The sequence below is a fragment of the Channa argus genome, chromosome 21 (assembly GCF_033026475.1).
Source record: "Channa argus isolate prfri chromosome 21, Channa argus male v1.0, whole genome shotgun sequence".
NCBI lineage: Eukaryota > Metazoa > Chordata > Actinopteri > Anabantiformes > Channidae > Channa > Channa argus.
In genome coordinates, this window is record NC_090217.1 from 9,274,850 (window position 1) to 9,296,586 (window position 21,737).

Below are 21,737 nucleotides of genomic sequence, written 5' to 3' on the forward strand. Positions count from 1 at the left end.
TCTGTTTAAACTCCAACTTTAGCTAATGAGATCATTATTTTAAGAGAAAGAAACAAGCACCTGACTGCAGTTAAAGTCAGAGAGTGAAAAAAGCAAAAATACAGGAAATGAAACCCTAAGATTAAAACATACATATATAAATAAATTCACATGGTTGCAGGTGTGGCTCAAGTTGCTTGGCCACATGAATATTTGGCCTTCTTACTGGCTATTCACTACTGCTGTAAAACATTTTATCATTCATTTTATAACCACAGTAAAGACTAAAAAAAGAGAAAACTCTCCACATGAAGCATCTCCAGACACTCAAACACTGACACTGCTTCAAACACAAGATGCAGAAGCGCATTAAAACAGACAACAAACAACCCATTTGCGCAATTTATCTATGTTAGGTCTGTTGCATAGAGAATATGAAGTGTATATCACGCTATGGTAGCTGTTGGGCGATGAGGACGTCATATTTGAGGACCCCCTGGCTTTTTCTTGGTTCTGTTAGTTCTGCAAGTGGGGGCTGTGGGTCAGTTAAGCCGGGTACCAGCTGACCAGCTGAGCATCACTTGAAACAATGTTGAATCTGAGTTAATTTAATGTAGTTTATTGTCAAGGTTTACTATATTGACAACATTACTGTTGGCATGAGAGAGGGGCTACGCTAGGCAGCAGGAGCCTGGATGACATGTTTGCATGCTGTGGTTGGTCAGTTTTTTTATGCACCAACTAACGTGTGTGGGAAAGAGGTAGAAGTGTGGAGTAGAGAGAGAGAGAGAGAGAGAGAGAGAGAGAGACGGAGGGTTAAAATGGAGAGCAGTGGAGAGTAGGGAAACATTTTAAAAGGACACAGAGTTAAAAAAAACTGAGATAAGAACAGAATGGTTGAATAGATAAATTTGTCTGGGCAATGTTTTCAACACTGTGAATGTATGTGTGTACGTGCGTACGCACACACACATGTCCACACTTATACATGCATGACCAGCATGACAGAGCAGTATATAATGTATGTGTAATGGGTATATAATAGTCTGTCCTTGAGTATTCTTATCTATTTTGGCTTGTTTGCAGTGAATGACTTTTTAAAAAAAATCCCAAATTACAATGTTTCTAAAAAAAAAAAATCACAATTCAATTATTTTCGAAAATCATTCAACCTAATTTAATATATTCAAATCAGGTATCAGAGTTGCTGTAAAGAAGTAAATATTTCTTTTTAAATTGTAGCTGTTAGTCTTGTGATGATAGCCACCTCAGAAGAGACACATTTTAATGGACACATACTGTACATCACAAGGTAAGTTACTATCCTACACCGATTGTTTATCAGTTGAATGTTGATTGAATCACTGAGGAAAGTGAAGCGCTATTTTATCAGGTTGCTTAACAGTATTCGAAACATCTTGAAGTGATGAGCTTCACTTATTTGGCACAGCTTCTTTTTCATGATTCCACATCTGCTCCTCTTTATACCTTATACTCCAAATCTCCTGCTTTCATTGATTGGCCAGTTTCCTTCTTTTTACACCATAACTCCTAACACTCATGTGCATACTGTAACTTTCCATCTCTTTTTCTTGCTTCCTCGCACACATAAAAAACCTTGTTAAGCCTACTTGGTCAGGCTATACTAAATGCTAATAGCTAACATGTGGAGTCATATGCTGCCTAACCTTGTAAACCATGTGCTGTGGAAGTGTGGGTTTGAACATGTACAATATACAGTATAGCTACATTATATTTGTGTGAAACACATATTACAGTTCAGCGTACTATAATAATTTTTCATCTGCATTTAAGCTATGCTTACAAAACGCTTCAGGTAAATAGCCCGGAATGCTCAAATGTGACTTTTTAATTTTGTCAGTTTCATGTATATGTAATTGAATTAATCTAACAATGGTAGGCCAAAAGAAGATTTCTAAAGGTATCACTTTCAGGTTTAGAAAAATCTAAGCAATTTTTTGTTTTCCGACATTTTGTAGAAGAAAATAAAACGTAAACCATTCATCAAGAACGTATAGTCAATTTAATAGATAAATGGTAAATGGCCACTTATATAGCACACTCACATACCGATGGCGATGGCTGCCATGAAAGGTGCTCACCTGACCCACCGGGAGCAGCTTGGGGTTCAGTGTCTTGCCCAAGGACACTTCAACATGTAGCCGGGAGCAGGGATTGAACCACTGACCCTTTGGTCCGTGGGCAACTTTACCAACTGAGCTACAGCCGCCCTAGTGTGTGTGTCTGTATATGTGTGTAATAGATAATGGCCTGTGTAAAGCAGCTGAATTGCAAACCCATGTAAATCTACATCTTAGTGTGACATTCTATACTTAAGCCTCCTTCTTTACAGAGGTCTTGGTTTTAAACTGCCAAAATCAACCCAGCTTTGCATCTGGCTCTTCAAGACTGTGCATACACAATTAACACATTGGAGAATTTACAACAGGAAAACAGAGGGGCTAGACATGTGTTCAGCCCCCACAACATAACACAACATAAGCAAGTATGGCTGGTTGCTAAATTTCAGTACTTTTTTCCTTTCATTTCTTTTATTGAGCAAATGTATGCTTGCCTGTGTTAACTCACTGCTTTGAAGTAAAAGGCTGTGTGGGCACTTTAAACCCTTTTAGATGAAGTGAAATATATTATTCACACTAGCCAATGAAAGATGAAGCTTTTTCTGTGTGCGTGTGTGTGTGTGTGTGTGTTTGAAACTCACTGCTTCTACAAACTCCATGCCAGCCAAGAATTGACAGCTCTGGCAAAAAGGTAATGGGTGGCCACCTCTATGGGACCTTGTGTGTATGTGACTCTGCTCCAGAGTGTGTGAGTGTCTGACAGCTTAAGAGCTATTCAACAGGTGTATGCTGCAGTCAGCATTAAGAAACTAACTACAAGTCACACAATTGACAACAAAAGTACACACACACGTACACATACGCATATACAACAGAATACAGTATGTGGCTAAACCATTAATGCAATGTTAGCTGTTAGCTGTTCAGTGAATGCTGATTCACTGAATGACTGTACAGAATTGTAACCTCTTTAACTTGTACATGTGGCTTTCAACTACAATGTGAATTACACTACCTATAACCCCCTTTCTACCTGTACAACCAGGCTCATGGTCCCATGAAATGTTATCATTACCAGTTTAATGTGGTTCGTGCCCTTTTGGTTTGTGCCCTTTTGGAACAATGGGACAATCTTGTGCTATTAGTCATAGAGAAAAGGACAAACTGATTTAATAAAATTAGATGTCAGGTTTAATGTAAAATATTGTGGTAATCTTTTTTACAGAATGTACTGTAGGATTGTCAACATTAAGCACATATATGTTATAATGAAACTCATTTAACTCATCTTCCTGAGGGGAAGCAGTGGGCAGCCACAGGTGCACAGTGCACTTCCACCGAGTGTCTTGCTCAAGGACACATGGTGCATGGGCTGGGATTTGATCCGGGAAACTTCTATATCTCAGTCTGGTAATCTACCCACTGATCCACCAGGTTGCACAATTTCATTTTACACATAATGTAAGTGCAGCATGAAGTCATCACTAAAGATGCACTGCTTTGCAGAAAATAACAGTATTCCAGCAAGTTCCAACTTAATGACATTTTTAAATAAATCTAAATGGTTCTATTTATTGGTATTGAAATGTCTGTGACCGTTACAGGAGGACAGATAAAAACTTTTTGAATCATTGTCTTTTTCCTATCTCGTTTTATCTTCCATTTCTCCAATTGCTTCCTTTCACCTTCTCCTTCTGTGCTTCTGCCATCCATACTTCCCTGCTTTACTCTTACCTCTCTGACCTACAGTAATCCTTCTGTTTCTTTTTCCTCCTCTGTCTCTATACTCTGTCACTCTCTATTCATTATTCATAACACAGTCACAATTGGCATTAAAGGACCCCGCAATATCACTCTGGCAACAACGCAGCAAAAGCAGCCGCAATGGATCATGGGAAACTGGGTCACCTCCCAGGAGCAGGAAGGTGCGGGGGGTACAGCAGAGGGAGGTCGCTGTCACACACTGACACACCTGATAGTTGTCCTACAAAGGAGGAGGACAGGAAAGAAAAAAGTGATGAGAGGAAAGAGAGCGGAGAGACAGTATGGAAATCAGACAGGTGTGACTATTGAGCCAGATCCAAAAAGTGTCGCAAAAACCAAGGACTGTGTGTGACCAATGGTTGAACAGATACAGTACATACATAAGCCTTCTTATCCACATTCTTCCCAATGGACAATGGCATACATACTTGTGTGTACATCTAACTGATGTTCTGAACATGAGCGAAGCAGTTTGTTCTAATGCCATAAAATACTTTTTTCATCACTTGTCCTTGTTATATTTGGATTACTAATTTGTTATGCATTATGCATGTACTGGGGAATGCTGGGTAACATCACCTACAAGTTTATACAAACTATATTCAAGTTCTTGTAGATTTCTTCCCATTTCCTAACAAAACAGTATCTACAGTTTAAATTCTACACTTTTCTGTGGTCAGCTATCAAAACTTAAATAGTGGCACTACTTTCACTGCACCAGGATATTTTGTAAATGGTTGACTGTAGAAAATACACTTAAGTATCAACATGTTCCATAAAATGCATGCAACTCTGCTGTCTGCCATAAAATTACACTTTTGTCATGCCTTGATTCCATTAAAATGGAACAGAGGAGTGGAAACAGCAATTTATTGTGTGAGCAAGGCCACTTTATTGATAAAGACCAATCTACCTTCCTCCAGCCTTTCCGCAATGTATGCTAAAAACCCAGAAGCAAACTATAACTGATATTCATCTTTTGATGTAAATTCACTATTACACTGTAGATGAGTCACTGCATGAATAAAACAAATACTGGAGAAGGTGACTACATTCCAGGGGGTCCTGAATGATGACTGTATAAAATATAAGGACCTTCTTTTGGATTTTGAGCTCAAGTTCTTTTTTGAAAAATCTAAATTTTAATTACCTTAAAGCTTAATCTTAATTCACATCTCTTCCTTCCTTGATAAATACCTTTACGTACCTCACTTTATTATTTTATTTGACTAAAAAGCACATGTACTTATGTTAATACTTTCAGCTTACATCACACAAACAAGTACAGAAACTGTCTGTCACATGTTGCCACAAAGGAAGAAAACAGAAACATCTGTTTCTATGGGAACCCAGCCTTTGATGATGCAGGAAAAACACACTAACCCCACTAGCAAGTGTGCAGATGAACACACACACAGACAAGCCAGTGTTCTGCATTATAGGGACATGCCTTATTGACAGCCACAGTTTCAGTCCAGGGTGTGTACATTTATGTAAACTGTCACCTTGAGTCTCTGTAGGAGTGAGACAGAAAGGGTCAGAAAGAGAGTGAAAGAGTGTGTGTCGTTGCCAGTTCCCAGACCAGATGGCTAAATGTCACTGAATACCACACCAACATCACTGCTCTTCCTAATAGATGCAGTACACGTTGCAACAAAGCATCACCTATTAATTCAGGGAGCAAGTGAGCTGAGGTTTCTTGTTGAATACATTTTCAGACACACTTTTTGTCTGTGACCTCAGTGCATCTAGAAGACAGCAAAAGACAAAGCACAAGCACACACCAACAAATATTATTGATTAAGTCTATAATGGAATGTACCTGTGTAGTTTTTAGTTTCTACTACTAAAGAAATCAACTGAAATTGTTTTGTAATACACTGACTGGAGTATGACTGATCGGGAGCTTTTAGCTCAAAGTAGTAATGTGCTAGTGTGACATTTGCTTTACTCCTCGGGTGATGTCACATTCTGTTTTTATGACTGGTATATACAAATATATAAATATTTGTATGGATTGATAAACACACACAAATACACATGCAGAGTATTAATTACACCTGTTCACCACCCTAATCTGCCCAGAGATCTACTGTGCACTTCCACTGCCTTTGTTGCCATGGCTCTAATATTTGCTGTATATGTAATTTGTCTCATGTGGGTGTCTAATTTTGGGATGCCAGTGATGGGATGACACAAATAAAACATATTTTCCATTAGAAAGTTACTTGGCTGAACAGCAACCATATTGTGATCAAAAGAGAAGAGAACGAAAACTTTTAAGCGTGCATCAGTATACTGTATATGTGCTTCATCCACATAGATGAGGAATCAACATAGTTATTTTTCAAGGCATAATAACCAAAGAAGAAGAATCCCATAAATTAAGCTTTGCATCGTCCTATGCACGTATTTTGCATGTGGAGGAGTAGAAATTTCGAATATTAAAATGTAAATTTTAAAAAAGTATGTGCATGAGTTATCCTAACTGCACAAGAGTCTCCTATAAAAGACCACAGAAACAAAACAATTATTTTGATGTTATTAAGGTCTGTCAAAGCCTCCTTTAATCAATACTTTAATGACAGCATTGCCAGCATATGCTTCTTCATTTTTCTGAGGGACCCTTGACCTAGACCATTAAAACTATTTCTGCTTGATTACTAGGTCTTCTCATTTAGTATAATTTCACAAAACCAACAACTTGAATTACAGGGCAGAACACAACAGTGCGTTGATCTGAGTTGATCAGAGGGAGGGAAAGCAAGGAGGAGAAGAGTGGGTTTATTTCAACCCTCATCCTAGCACTACCTGAAGTCACTTATCATAGCTTTAAGTGAATCGCATTTGCCATAAAGGCAAATAATGATAAGAATGTTTCTGACAGAAATGGGGACATTAGGACTGACACATCTCCCTGTGGTAAGGTTGTACTGAGAACTTTGTGTTTCAGTGATGGACAGAAACATTACTCTCACTTTCTCTGTGTGCTCTGTGGGAGCTGTAATGTGGGTCGATCTGAGGCAGAGGTGGACACTTTTAGCTCAGTAAAAATATCCTGCTCGATCTCTTTCTCTTCTTTTTCTCCCCCTTTGCCTCTCATCTTGTCCACTGGCACATCTGGAACTTCATGCAAATGATCAAACACTCACTTCTGCATTACTAGCCTCTCTCAGACTGTTATGTAATGTTAATAATTCTTGCCTTGGCGTAAGCATTAGGAAAATTTTATTTTAGTTTCATAAGACTCATTTGACCTGATTTAACATGACTTGATTGCCAAATTTGTAACTGCGCTGACTACCAATGCACCATTATACAAATTCACAAGCATATAAATCTATAGACCCTATATATTTCCTCCCACACAAAAACTCACGGACAAAGCTATACAAATACAAGCTCAAAAGCTGGTCTAGTATACAGGTTAAGTGTATACAAGGAAGTATATTCGAAACACTTTTAGGGACTTACACAGGAATCAGGAAATACAGTACATGAATGAGACAGCGTTATAAAAAACAATACTGATCTGCTGCTTCTGGTTCAAACCACAGATTCAGATTTAAAGGCAGACACATAAAAACACAAGGTTACACATTTGTCACATCAAGAAAGAGGAAGAAAAAAGAAGGAGGGAGAGGTCATGAAGTTTGTGTGGAAATCTCCCTATCTTTATCACCAAAATGGGACTATTAAAAACAAGGGAGGAGGAGAGAGGGTAGAGGAAATAGTGTTGTAATGAATGTGGTGCCACAGCTGCCATCATTTAAAGTCTTTATCTTTCACTTTTATTAGAGGTGGAGGAGGAGAGACAAAGACTCTGTGTGAAAGAGAGAGAAAGAGAGAGAGCAGAGGACAGGAGGGACAGACTGAGGCAGCAAGAAAAACACAAATTCTTAGTTATTGTATAATTTCAGTACAAAGCTATTATTCATCGTATATCGCTTGAGCACTTATGTTAACATTATATTATGCTTTAGTCACACTCTGTTTAACAACTATGCCAATGAAGTTCTTCAAAACAGAGACAGAAAAATTAAGCGACAAAAAGCTTCACCTCCAGTACAATATTTTTATGCTAATTACATGTCAAGTTTAAAAGGGTGGAGTAAATTTATTTTAAAATTTTGTTAAAACCCCAATGAATGAGACTTTTCTGATACCAATTTTATGTGACATTAGAGCATTACAATAGAATTCCTTTGTACAGAAAGAATAAAAGAATTAATTATGTTTTGCTACAGCAAATAAACTATTCAGAAAAAAATATAACTTGCCGTAAAGATCATAATTTTTTCATGAGCGAGGGTAATTTCTACTTACACTACAGCCCTGCAGCAGTAAAGAATGGCTCCAAAATGGCTATAAATTTAGAGCGAATGGTAAAGAAGTCAAGCTTTGTTGAAGTCATAACTTTGGAGTTTGACAGCACCACAGTCTCTGTCACAAATTGTTACTGGGGTATTCCTTAGTTACTCTGGAATAAAATAAAGGGGAACAACATTTATAATTTACAAATAATGACTCCCTAGGCTATTGCACGGCTGAAACACGTTGCACTGCAGAAAACCTGAAACAGATTCTCTTCTGTGTTGAGGGACCTACTGATGTGTATAAGAACTGATAAAATACAGTAGTATTCAACTGTTTATATATAGAGGGCATAGTTAAACACACACACACACACTCGCCTATACAGGTAAATGTAATACTAATAATTGCATCAAATTCCGCTATAGTTGTTCACACACCTACATACACTGCAGGACGAGCAGACGCACCAACATACACACAGCTACAGCTTTATCCCAATGCATAATCAGTGGCTGCATTCCATTACCATTTTTTAGAGATGCACACACATAGCCAATCACCACTACCACCACACAAGAATGCAGAGCAATATTGTTTATATAAGGAAATTTAGATTCTAGATAATGATTTCTCTGCATCATCTAGCAACCACCAAAATAGCACCCAAGTGAACATCATGTTAACTTGATCCTTTAAAGCAGAAATGATGGGGGAAGACAGACGGAGGCCGGAGGTCATGCCGAGACTCAAGAACAGCGACCACATGGTGGGTGCAATAAATAGTCTTTATGAGGCTTAGCTAAGGTTATTTCATTAACTCAAATGAAATTCAAGGTATTAATATTACCTTATCTAAATAAAAAGGACCTAAATGCCTACACTGAGTTAAGGGAGACTAAGAAAGTCACACGTAAAACTGGTGAAGCCTCACTTGTTAGGTAAATGCAGTGGAGCACATACAGTCTAAACGTTTGGTAACTATATTAGAAACACAAGAAATGAACGAATCTTAACAAATGTGTAACAATGGTTATTTCTTTAGCATGTAAAAGCTTATTGATATCAGTTGCACAACTCCATATACATACTAAAATGTAATTAAACTATTTTTAAACCTATAGTAGTGCTTTATCGGGGCGGCCTGGTGGATGAATGGCTAGAGCATCAGCCTGTGATACAGTTTCCTGGTTCAAATCTCAGGACTAGCTCCCCATGTTTCACCTATGGCTGCCCACCTCACCTATCTAATGCCACACAATGTTTGGAAGAGTGGTCCAGTGTAGTTACAATACAACATGTATAATTCTTTAAGGCCAGCTTTAAACAAAATAAATAAAACCCTCTGACACTTTGCCTTCACAAGTCATTGTATTAGTGCATCCTGCATAATAAAGACAAAGGAATGCTTCCAGCAACTTCAGAAAGATGTGATGAAAGGCAGTTCAAGAAAATGCACCAGTTCATATATTATTCTTTGAAACAGTTAAATAATTTATTAAGAAATTATGTCAAGTTTACAAATAGCATTACTCTGTGAAGGCTAGAAAATCAGTGACTCTATGGTTAAAACTAGACTCTTCATGGGATGCAAAACACTTAATGCAGTCACCTGTATCCAAGTCATATGCTTTGTACCTGCAGTTGACACCTATCAAATTAAAATTAATCTACTTGTAACACTTAACAAAAAATATCATCCATGAACTGAACTAGTCAAAGTGCAGCATGTATTTCATCCCTGAGAGAAGACACTTTCTCACACTTTGGTTCCTACCCTTCTCCTCTGTAACCAAGGACAGATGAGGAGCATCACTACGGTTACAATATCCATGACAACCTCTCCCGCTGCTATTATTGGGCATGTCGTCAAGGAGATGGAACGGCACATTATGGGATGCAGACAGAAATAGAAATCTTGTACTGGAAGCAATACAACAGATTTCTGGTATTGCATAAGAAAGACTTGTGTGAGAGGGTGCCATATTGAAACTAATACAAGGGCTGAATTAGTTTGAAAGGTAAATCTTAACACCATTACGATATTGAGCCAGAGTCTTCATTAAATATTGTATAAGCCTTTAGTTTAATTTGCAAATGAGTATGGGAAGAAATAAAAACTGTGTGGGTGAAAATCACACAGGGGTAAGCACAATGTATCACATCAAATGACAAAAAAATGACAACAAAACTCATTCAAGGAGGAGGATGACAGAAGTATGAAATAACACAGGGGCTTCATGGTGAGTTAAATTAAAAATGCTTTGATGCAGGGATTGTTTAAAAGACTCCAGTGGCTCAAATTCATGTTAGGCTCCATTTAATGAGTGGGTTACATCACAGTTTGCAACACTCAAATGCAATTATATTATAGGGAGGTAAACATCGAGACAATAGGCAGGTGTCTGTGATAGTAAGAAAGTAACACAGGTTCATTCTTCCCAAATGAGGAATCATCTAAATGTCATTAAACTCACTAGGACACTTGTGGATAAACCTGTAATTTAAATAACTGTGAAAAATCATGAAAAAAAATATTCTTTGGCAAATTAGCCAACAAAATGTAAAATGGATTCTGGCTGTCTTTTGTTACTGTCTTGCAAACGCAATGTGAGTGTATTGTGTATATACAGGGGCAGCTGTAGCTCAGTGGTCCATCTTCAGACCACAGGGTCAGTCTTTCAACTCCCGTTCCCTCTTGGCTATATGTCAAAGTGTCCTTGGGCAAGACAATGAAACCTTAGTTGCTCCGGGTGGGTCAGGTGAGCACCTTGTATAGCAGCCAATGCCATCAGTGTGTAAGTGTGCGAATGATGGGTGAATTACAAGCAACATTAGCAACATTCTAAAGCACTTTGGATATAAGCAATATATAATCAATAATGTCAGTTGTCAAAATGAATGCAAATTGTTTAACATGCACTAATGTGCATCTCAATCTTAAATACACTATATTGAGCTAATATTATTTTCATATTTTTGGGCGACCCTGAAATGCATGCAAGCATATTTTATTTTCTCACTTTGTAATTAACCATGCTTTGTGCATGATTACATATTTGCCAACCACTGACTTATCTAAACTAGCTCAAACTTGAATACTTCATTTAACTTGTATACTTGGTAATACAATCGACATACACAACAAAAGTACAAACTATTTCTCAAGCATGCACAGCCTCTTGTTCATCGGCTTGTTCTATGCTGTCTGTCAGAAGGTTATAAAACTAATTGACCACAGCTGTGGTGGTGGTTGTGAGTGGATCTGTGTGCGCGTGTGTGTCATATCTTTTCATTAACTATGGGTGTCACCAGTGGGATAAAAAATAACTCTGCAAGAATAGAATACCTGAAAATAGGTTCATTTAGGAGGCCAAACTTTTCAAGCAACTGTGTGTCTGCATGAGAGCAGCCAGAGGTGCTCCTTGCCAGTAGGCAAGGCAGGCAATGGCTTGGGGCCCCAGGCCAGTAGGGGACCCCCGAGGGGTGACAAAAGTTAAACTATGTACAGCACTGACTTTGTGCAAAGTTTGCAATGACACTACCAGTCGCAGACTTTCCTAAAAGGGACCTGACTCTCACTCAGTTGCAAGTAGCGCATGATTTAAACCAACAGGTCTAACGAAACAACGAAAATAAGCTGTGAAAATGAAGAGGAGTTATTATTCTGGGAGCAAAAAAAGAGGAACAGTAGAAAAAGCAAGATAGTGGTTAAGTGGAGCATTGGAGATAATAAAGATTAAATATAATAAACTAAATAGCGTTAGATAAATGTTGTCAGTGTCGCTGTAATTGTGGTGAAGAGACAGTTGAACAGAATATCCATTGGGGCCACCTAGTTTCTTTTGTTTACTTTAACATTTACCATGAGTTGGCTCAGCTAACTAATTAGTAGAGCAGCCTAATGTGTCCAGCTTTGCTGGAGTCACCGGAAGTAAACTTAGCTGGCAGGCTGCAAATAATCAGCTAACTCAGACAATAATAATTCTGTAGTAAACGGATGAAAGTGCACTATATGAAGTATTACTCCACATGGTGTATTACTGTAAGTTATTAGGCTATTTGCAGTGTGGTCTGGTATGTATTTTATTGTATTTTCCCTAGCTTAAGTATAGCGGTTTTACGATGCATACATTTTTGCCTAGGGCCCCAACAGACTTGAGGACAGCCACTGAGCACAGGAAACAGACAAGCATTAAAAATGTGTTCATGGTGTTTACAGAAACTGAAACAGTAAGACTTGCTGTTACTATTTTCTAGTATATCGTCCCATGAAAACTAAGTACATCAAACACTATACATTACTTCGCTTAAATGGGATAATATACTTAAATGTACTTTCATGAATACTCAAAATACTCATCATAGTCACACTGATCATCAACAACATTAAAACCACCTACCTATTTTTTAGCCCCCCCCAACCACTAATACAGTTCAAGGCATGGACTCCACAAGACCTGTATAGGGTAGTCCTCTGCTATTAGGTGCAAAGACTTTAGCAGCATTTCCCTTAAAGCATTTCACAATTTTGCTGATTTTTAACTTTTCTATCGTTCTAGTTTGGGGAGTACATAAATATACTGTAAAGGTAGTGAACAATGTATGTTCTGACAGCTGTGGATCATGGCCAGCATTACATTTTAGCAACTTGTGTAACAGTCTTTTAACGACTATTGGTACAGATGGTTAAATAGCCTACTGCTGCCTATTTTATCCCACACATTGGCAAGTACCACTGTAACATGATGTGCAATGTTATGCGCTTTAACTGTCAGTGGTTGCGGTACTGTGGCTGATTTGTGTACATTACAATCTAACTTTGATTGGGGACTAGTTATTTTGAAAGTCAAATCTTTAAACATATACATCATGTGTGTATATTATGTTCCTTCTGAATCATACAGTTTACAATTTGCTGAGTCGTCCTTCAAATTTGAATATTACATAATTGAAAAAAACTGAATTTCTTAAAATATGAAAAACTAGTTGAGAGCTTTAAGAATTTAAGAAAGCCGTTAATTGTTTGATCACTAACTGTAATATGATAAGCTAAACTTGCTCTATAAAGTCAAATGCTGGCTCTGGCACATGAAGAAGGTAATAGAATTGCTGTAAGTTCCTCCTACAGAATCCAGAGGGAGATACTGTAAATAGAGTAGGTGATCAGATTGAGAACATGAAAACAGCTGTCCTCCCTCAATCATATTTACGCTTGCACTGACTCATAGATCTGTTCTGACACTACATCATCAACACAGTAAAATACATGCAAACAAGTGTTATCTCTCCACTTACAAATATAAAGCAAGCCCAAAGAAGCTTTATGCCTAGACATGGTCAAAACAGACACCTGGACAATAAAACACTTCCTAATACTAATAAAAATCACAGAACCAGCACACTATTACAGTTCAAAATGTTCACATACTGTGCATAACAAGTAGTCTGAAAACCCCAGTATAGCCACAATTTGGCAGCAGGCAGACAGACAGACAGAAAGAGAAAGAAAGAAGTAAGAGAGAGAGAGAGAGAGACAAAGATTGACAGATGTTACTTGGCCTAGAAGGGATTACTGTCCTTCTCACACTCATCCAGTGGCATACATCTGCAAGCTGACTTAGACACACAGAAGTACTTTATCATATAAACACAGTGCAACACAAAGATTTACCACGGTAAGCAGCCAGGTTGACAGAATTACATAAGAGGTTTGGCAAAAACAGTCAGTCTTGAAGTTTTGAAGCTACAGATATACTTATTTTATAATAATTTAGATTTTATTTATAATTATTCATGTTGCATTAAGTGTATTAGACTAGATGACACATTGGCAGCCACAAAACCAAGCTTTTTTCCCCATTTAAGACAAGTTAGTCATCCAGAAGAGCTTAATCAAAAGAGCCATTTTCTCCTTAGACAAAATGTTCTTTTGTCGACAACAAATTAAAAATTTCCTTTGATCAAATCAATCCACATAGTTTTATTTGATGCTTAAAAATCATCTGTCAAAATAACAGAAGCCCTAAGTTTTCTTTACTTTCATTTACTTTTATTACTACTCAAAGACTTTCTACCATAACATCGATTTTTTTATTTATCTACCCCTCTCCACAATCTTTGTCACTTTTTTCACTCCACCCATCTTGTTATTCACCTTTATGAACCAGTCAGTGTCATACAAAATCTCCCACTCCTGGCTGTTAGGTACATGAGAGCTAATCTCTCACAAACACACGCACACACACACACACACACACACACACACACACACACACACACAGGGGAAGGAGCTGGAAATTTGCAAATGACACATTAAACAGAAATGCTAATTGCCAGAATAATCTGCTCATGAAATGTTTCACATTCACCTGATATAATGTGAGTCAAGGTTAATACATCAAAAAAGTAAACTCAGGTCGTAGAACATGGAAACAAATCCTAGAGACCCTGTCTTCCAAGACTGGGAAACAAAAACTAAATAAATAATTACCAATGGCCAATCCACCAAGAATTTAAATAAACCAGCAGCTACAAAACCAAAAAACAAGCAATGCATTCAGCTGTAAAGCAGTCAAAATATTTACTCACCAGATTGGAGTTGGTGGCATTTGAGTCATCCTCTGGGAAGGGGATGTAGACGGCTAAGGCCACACAGTTGGCGAAAATGGTCATCAGGATGATGATCTCAAATGGTCTGAATAAGGAGTTAGGGAATATACATACCATAACAACACAAGTGCAGAGACATTCAAACCTATGAGGTCTTCCCAGGTCTACTTGTTCCTCTTAATTGACATTCAACTGGTCTTGGTCTTGACCCAAGTCAATTTTAGATTGAATCACTGTTTTTAAAAGTGTAGGATTCAAGTAGGTTTTCAATTATCCATGAATAGCTCTAGTATGCACCAGAAAATAATAAAAATTCTTCTGTCCTTTCTAAACACACCAAGGCTTCATATCAGCCATATTTTAATATGTCTGACATAACACTAAGAGGCATTTTAAAACAAACTACACCCTCACATAGGCAGCAGTATATATACAATATCCTGTAGATACAAGAGAGTTCAGGACCAGTGTGCAAAACGAAAGAGATCAAAGCAGCTCTGTCTGTCCTATTGTTAACAATAAGACATATTGGGTCACTTAGGAAGTTCTTTTTGTATGCAGGGGGATTGAGGGAGACAGTGCATGCCCTAATATGGGTGCAGCGAGGAGCAGGCCTGTCGCGTGGAACATGGGATGTGGACAAAGAGAGAGTTAGAGCAAGATGGAATGAGAGAGAGGAGAAACAGAGAGTTTTTATTTGGAACGGTCCTTGAGAGGGGAGTGACCTCATTATTTTTGGCCTCTGAGACAGAGGGAAAGATACAAAGTGAGAGAGAATGGAGAGTGCCGAGAGAAAGTGAGCGAGGAACGGAATGTGAAGGGGAGATAGAGGAGTCCTGCTTTTCATCAACACAATTACTGCCACTGCTGTCACCTCCCTCCACCTGTCTTTTGCCATGCTGCTACACCTTTCTTCCATTCTTACCTTCCTTCCTTCCTTCATCCTTTCTACCTCACTTCCTTCTTTCCCTCTTGACAACATGTCAAATTAGTACAGGCTCCAGACCTTAATGTGTAAAACAAACAGCAATCCTATCCAACAAACCACATTAAACCATTTGTGCATGATTTCAACCTTGAAAACAATGTTTAAAGCTACATTATGTAACTTTTTTTAAAAATTTAAGAAACACAAAATGTATATTTATTGTATAGAGGAGCTGTTGGCGCCTCCCATGATGTCATAATCACAGTGCTGGCATTAATGCAGAGACATGTGCTTCAAAAGTTTCTGAGTGACGCTTGCTCTTCTTACCAATCAGAGATTTCCACTTGATGACACATAGCGGCATTCTTATTTAAAGTAGGGAAAGGGAGGGTCAGGCAGAGCACAGTGGACTTATTTCAAATCTCTTTTCCTAGCACTAGCTAAGAATGCATATTCTGACTTTAATCATCTGATGCACTTAATTTAACTCTGCTGGACTGACACAAGTGTCAATTTACACAAGTGGAAAGCCAATGAAAGATCATGTCCTTGTTGCCACACTGTAATTAAAGGTTGGCTGGGGCACATGTGCAGAGAATCAAGAGTCAGACTAAACTAAAAAAACCTGAATTGTTTCACTTACAGCTCAAATAAAAAATTGAGTGAGACTACCATTGGTGATAAGATGACATCCTGTCCAAACCAACAGACAGACCAACAGACAAAAGTTTGATAAATGTATTATTTTTGTATCTAAGCCTGCATCTTGATTTTTACCAAACACATTTGGTTTAAACTAGGCTTAAATTACAGTAAAGTGATAAAACTGTATGACAAATAAAGTCCTGGATTTAGTTAAACACAACAGGAAGAAGTAAACTTTACAGCTTTAACAGTCTTGTACTTATAATCACACTAGCAATCTTAAACAGACATGCTATTCATTTTAAAACTTTTAACTACTGTTATTTAGCCCTGCCGACAGAGAACCATCAGTTGGGAAAATAAAAATCTGCTTGCATTTTATGATTGAGCTAATACCTTGTTTATGTTTGGATTAAAGATTGACTCTTGAACATCATGGGCCACGAGATCATTCAGCCTGGGACCAAAAGGCATCAAAGATAATCACTCACCCTTTTACAGGGGCCTCATTAAAACACACTCCAGACATGCAGGGACCCTAATAAAAATGGGCCTGTGACTCATTCTGGGTTTCTGACCCATAAATTTAAAAACCCTTGAGGTCTGCTTCCATCAACATGATAATAAATCTGCTGCCTGCTGTGCTGTTGATACCCAAACAACACTTGGAGGAAATTTTAAGTGTGAGTAAAGAATCAAAGTCTATAGATAATGTAATGTTCATTACTCAGAAAACAAAGCAAAATGGAATCTTTAATAGCAAAGAAATATTAGCTTTGGGCAAAGGTCTTTAATGCTAAGAGGAAAGACTAAATCTAAATAGTAAATTCAGAATGTTTCACATGATGCCATTCTCACCAGGGTACTACTGTCTGAGACATTTTGAAATTTACCATTTACATTTAGCATTTTTACAAGCTAACTGATTACACTTACCTTAAACTGTCACACTGGGATTGCAGCCACATACACACCAGGTCTGAATAACTGTTATTTTCTCTCATTCTCTGCATTCAGCAGTTGCATCATATAAACACCACATGCAGCTCACAATAAACAGATAATCTCTTTATCTTGACAAACCCAAATAAGAAACCGGGGATATACTGATATTATCAGGGACAGCAAGCCGAACACTCTGCTGCGTTGTGCTGTGAATATTTATGCTGAGAATCTTTACTGATTGAGCTGTCACTGTATGCAAACAGCATAATGCCTTATTTGACTAGAAATAATATACTATATAAACTGTTATCCAAACTTTTGTGTGTGTGCATGTGTGTAAATGCTCTCTATGACACCTTTTTAAAAGTACCACTTAGCATGGTTTCATATAGAGAACATTTGTTTCATATAGAGAACAAACACCTGTCCCCACTATCTCCTTGTCTCTCACATTGACCTTGTAGTGTGCAGGTAATACTAAATTATATAATTACACAACAGAGTGTTTAAGGCCTTTATCACCTATGTGTAAGCATGTATGTGCTCCTCAAGAGTGTTTATGCACATTCTCTAATCTAAGCGTGCCTTTCCAGTGTATGCATGAGCTCAGACAGACCCAATCGACCTGTTGAGAGCAGTAACTGTAGTCATGGTAACAGAGGAGGAAAAGAGGAAGATTTTGGATCTGCTATCTCTAGAGGAAGAGGCACTCACAGAACAGAGGATACACCCAGGCATACACATACATGAACTCTATAGAATACAAACAACTCATGGATGCTTAAATACACACAGAACAAATGCATACTGTGTGCGAAGTCATCCACAGAGTAATGTTCAAACACATGCTGCATTCAAACAGGCCCACACTGCAGCTATAAAAGGCATCCTAAGTAAAGCAGTTATACAGACAAGCCGAAAGACAGACTGATGGGGATTTTTAAACTACTGAACGACCAAATTTGCTGTAATTCCTCTTTTGTTCTGGTTTCTTATGGCTAACACTCTATGCCTTTCCCTTATGTTCCCTAAGAGACCACCTGCTTATCCATTTTCTTACCTAAAATCATTTCATTCCCCCACTTTTATCTCGCTGCCAGTCTGCTTCACTCTCTTCCTCCCCACTTGTGAGAGGTGCTAAAATAAATAGTGTTGTGGGTAATGAATGCACAACTGTCACTGACAGTGACCCTGAGGGTTTCTGCATGATGCAGTTATGAGTTAGTTATATCACTTATTATTGGATATTTAAAGAATTTCTTGTCATACACATTTTTTAAAGCTGCCGGCTGGTACAAAGAGTGGAAATCTAATATTAATATTTTCAGTATTTTGAATTCTAGCGGTTGGAATGACATAAAGTAAATTACTAAAAAACAATATTTTTTAGTAAAATCAATTGTTATGTATGAAAAACTGGACACTGACACAGCTTTTTTGCTATGATTGTGACATGTAACGTGAAAAAAAGTTCTAGAGCTTTTAGTACACCAACAGAAAAGACTCTCCATTGTACTTCTGCTTATTAAAGATTTAAATATTATCAACCTTAATGTATTCTAATTTGATAAAATCTGGAAACACACACACAAGTCTTCTAACTTACCTTGTTCTTCCTCAGCAATTCACGCCTACCTTTGTTCTGTCTTTTTACTTGTTTACCTTTGCCATCCCTCATTACGTAGGTACACTGGTCTATCACCTGTCAACATTTCAAATTTCTCTGTAAAATTTTTTACTCTCTCTCCCTCTCAGGATGATGTTGATCCTCATGTGGACCCTCTTCTATTATAGATTACTTTGACTATGAGACTGACCACTTCTTTTTCTCTCCCTTTACCCTCTATTTCACCCTAAGGAGAAACCAAGTCATTATGATGAGGAGCTTAAAAAAAGAAAAGGAAGAGGAAGAGTATAAAGAAAGGATGGAGCGGGGACAGCAGGAACAGAGAGATTTGGAAGGACAGAAGGAAGCAGAGACATATTAAATGGTGGGAAAGACTCAAAGGTAGAAGATAGAGGAAGCAAAACTGGCACAGAGGCATGAATTGACCAGGGAGAGAGAGGAGGGGTACATAACATTTAGAAAGAGGTAGGGGTGAGGGGTGTGAAGGAGGGATGAAAATGACACAATTTGTATTATGCCCATGTGAGAAAAACATAAAAAAAAATGTAAGATGAAAAGGAGTGGAGGAAAGGGGGGTGAGATGGGCCCTCCGCCTCCTCCTGGTGATATAGGAAGGGGAGAAAGGATTAAAACAAGTAACTAGAGAGCAAATAATCACACAGACACAGGAGACAGGGTGATTAAGAAATAAAAAGGGATACATAAAAAGTGATAGTAAATTAACAGAGAAGTGTGGTCCATTCTTAACTTGTTTACATTCTTTAACTGGAATATAAAACTTTCAAGTTGTCATGGATTTTTTTCTACCTGCATTTATCGATCAATGTACCCACTCTCATCCTATTTTCTATAGATTTATACATGGAGTCCACATTGAAGGGATGCAAAAAAGGTTCTGGACAGGTTTCCCTCACATTATCCAATAATAATGAATTTATTAGTGACGTCTACTGTCAAACTCTGAAAATATGGCACTGTTTTAAAAGTGAACTTGTTGCATGTATATTGTAACAGTATGAAACAAGCCTCGTGTCATGCTTAGACTGAAGGATACTTCCATTCTACGATGCTGATGCATGCCCTGCGGATGGGGTTCTTGAGCGTGAGGCAGAGTAGCGCCCGTGGCGGCCTTGTGGCCGTTGTTGTTGTCTGTTTCTTGGGCTTAGAGCTATAGTGCTGTCTCTTTCTTTGTGTGGAACTGGCCGTGGAGATGGGCCCGCCGCCTCCTGACCCGAGCCCCGCCCCTCCACCCGATGCGGCGTTGCCCATCATCTTCGCCTGCCGCGCAGCGTCGATGGCCGCCTGCCAGCTCAGCGCCGCCCCCGGTGTAGGGATGTGCTCCGGAGCCAGGCCCACCACGCCCACCCCGTGGTTGACCCCGCTGCCTCGTCCACCATGGTCGCCATGGCTACTACTGCCACTGTGCTCATTGGTCAGGCCAGGGGGAGGAGGCCGAGTCAAAGGAGAGTAGTCGGAGCCTGCAGCGTAGAAAAGAGTAAAAGAAGAAGAAAAATAAATTTGCAAACCACAGGTAACTCGGTAAAGTCTTGAAACATCAGTGAGTAAGTGATTCCTTTTTTGATTTAATAGATCACGCATGGTTCTTGAGGGTGTCAATTCTTTAAATTGCTGATATATCAGTTATTAAAGTGCCACTTGACAAACAGACTTATTCTATGACTATGAATGTTTAGTTCCATTGCATATTATAAATAGTATGTTCTCCATTTACATGCACATAAAATATTTGACATACACCAACAACATACTCATGCAGTCAAGTGTCTAGAAATCTTATGTCACTTGTCAAATGAAAGCATTGATTGTGGAGCACTAATGGCAGGGTTCCAGATAAATGGCAGATAAATGTTCAGAGTAGAATAAAACAGAAGGATGAGAAATGACAAAAATCTCAGTGACCTTACATGCATCTATTTGTATTATCCAGACAAATAGTAGGAATGAGAAGCGAGTAAGAGTGCAGATTATCCATACTGTATGCTTAGCCAGATTAAAGACAGTTATATTATCCTGTCAGCTTCCTTTTCCCTCTGACATGTAAAAAAGGATTCAAAAAATACACAGTTGTGTTGGACAGTTGTGTTAGCTTTGTGTTGTAATTGATATTAATTTAAAGGCAATCATGCAACCGCACATAAAATATATACTAAGTCTAACAATGGAGTAGAACAGCATTTCTTAATGTATATAATCATGTGACGCATACATGTAAATGTACGCTGTAACAAATACTATAGAAATGTACTGACTCTTGGCACTGAATTATATACAGTAAGTTTATATGCATCAGACTCAATGCATGTTTTAGCACTGGCAGCCGCATGTGGAAACAAGATCTATCTTAGCAGTGGCAGTTAAATGTAAATATTACTTTAATCAGTGTTTTTTGTCGCATGTCAATATGCAGAAATCTGGAAATGTACACATCCAATCTGACCTACTGTCAGGTGATTCCCAATGTCAAGTTCACTAAAACCCATAAAGTACAAACCTACATTTGAAAAATGGTATAAACTTCATGAGCCCCTGTAAAGTTAATCCACAACGAAACCAAAAGGGTGAAAAAGAGGAAAAAATGAAAATGATGTGCAGGGGTTAGACAGAGGAGGCAGAGAGAGATATGCTTATCCTGTATGCTTAGTGCGATTACAAGGGGGTTACAATATCCACTGAAATCCCATTCCTCTCACTTCACAGCTATTGGTTTTTATACATGCACTCACACTCCATCACATCAAATCCTGATTAGTTGTCTTTACATGTTAATAATCACGCAGCTGCAACACTGGGACACGTATTA

At 38.2% G+C, this 21,737-nt stretch overlaps 1 protein-coding gene across 27 annotated transcripts in view; it reads right to left on the minus strand.

The window, feature by feature from the left end:
- cacna1c (calcium channel, voltage-dependent, L type, alpha 1C subunit) overlaps nt 1–21,737 on the minus strand; it is a 177,056-nt gene that overhangs the window by 105,672 nt on the left and 49,647 nt on the right. For all 27 annotated transcript variants that reach the window (XM_067490618.1, XM_067490606.1, XM_067490599.1 and 24 more), the window contains 2 exons: nt 19,971–20,394; nt 14,751–14,856 (listed from right to left, as the gene is read on the minus strand). In XM_067490618.1, the coding sequence (XP_067346719.1) occupies nt 14,751–14,856; nt 19,971–20,394 (530 nt within the window). The remainder of the gene's footprint in view (nt 1–14,750; nt 14,857–19,970; nt 20,395–21,737) is intronic.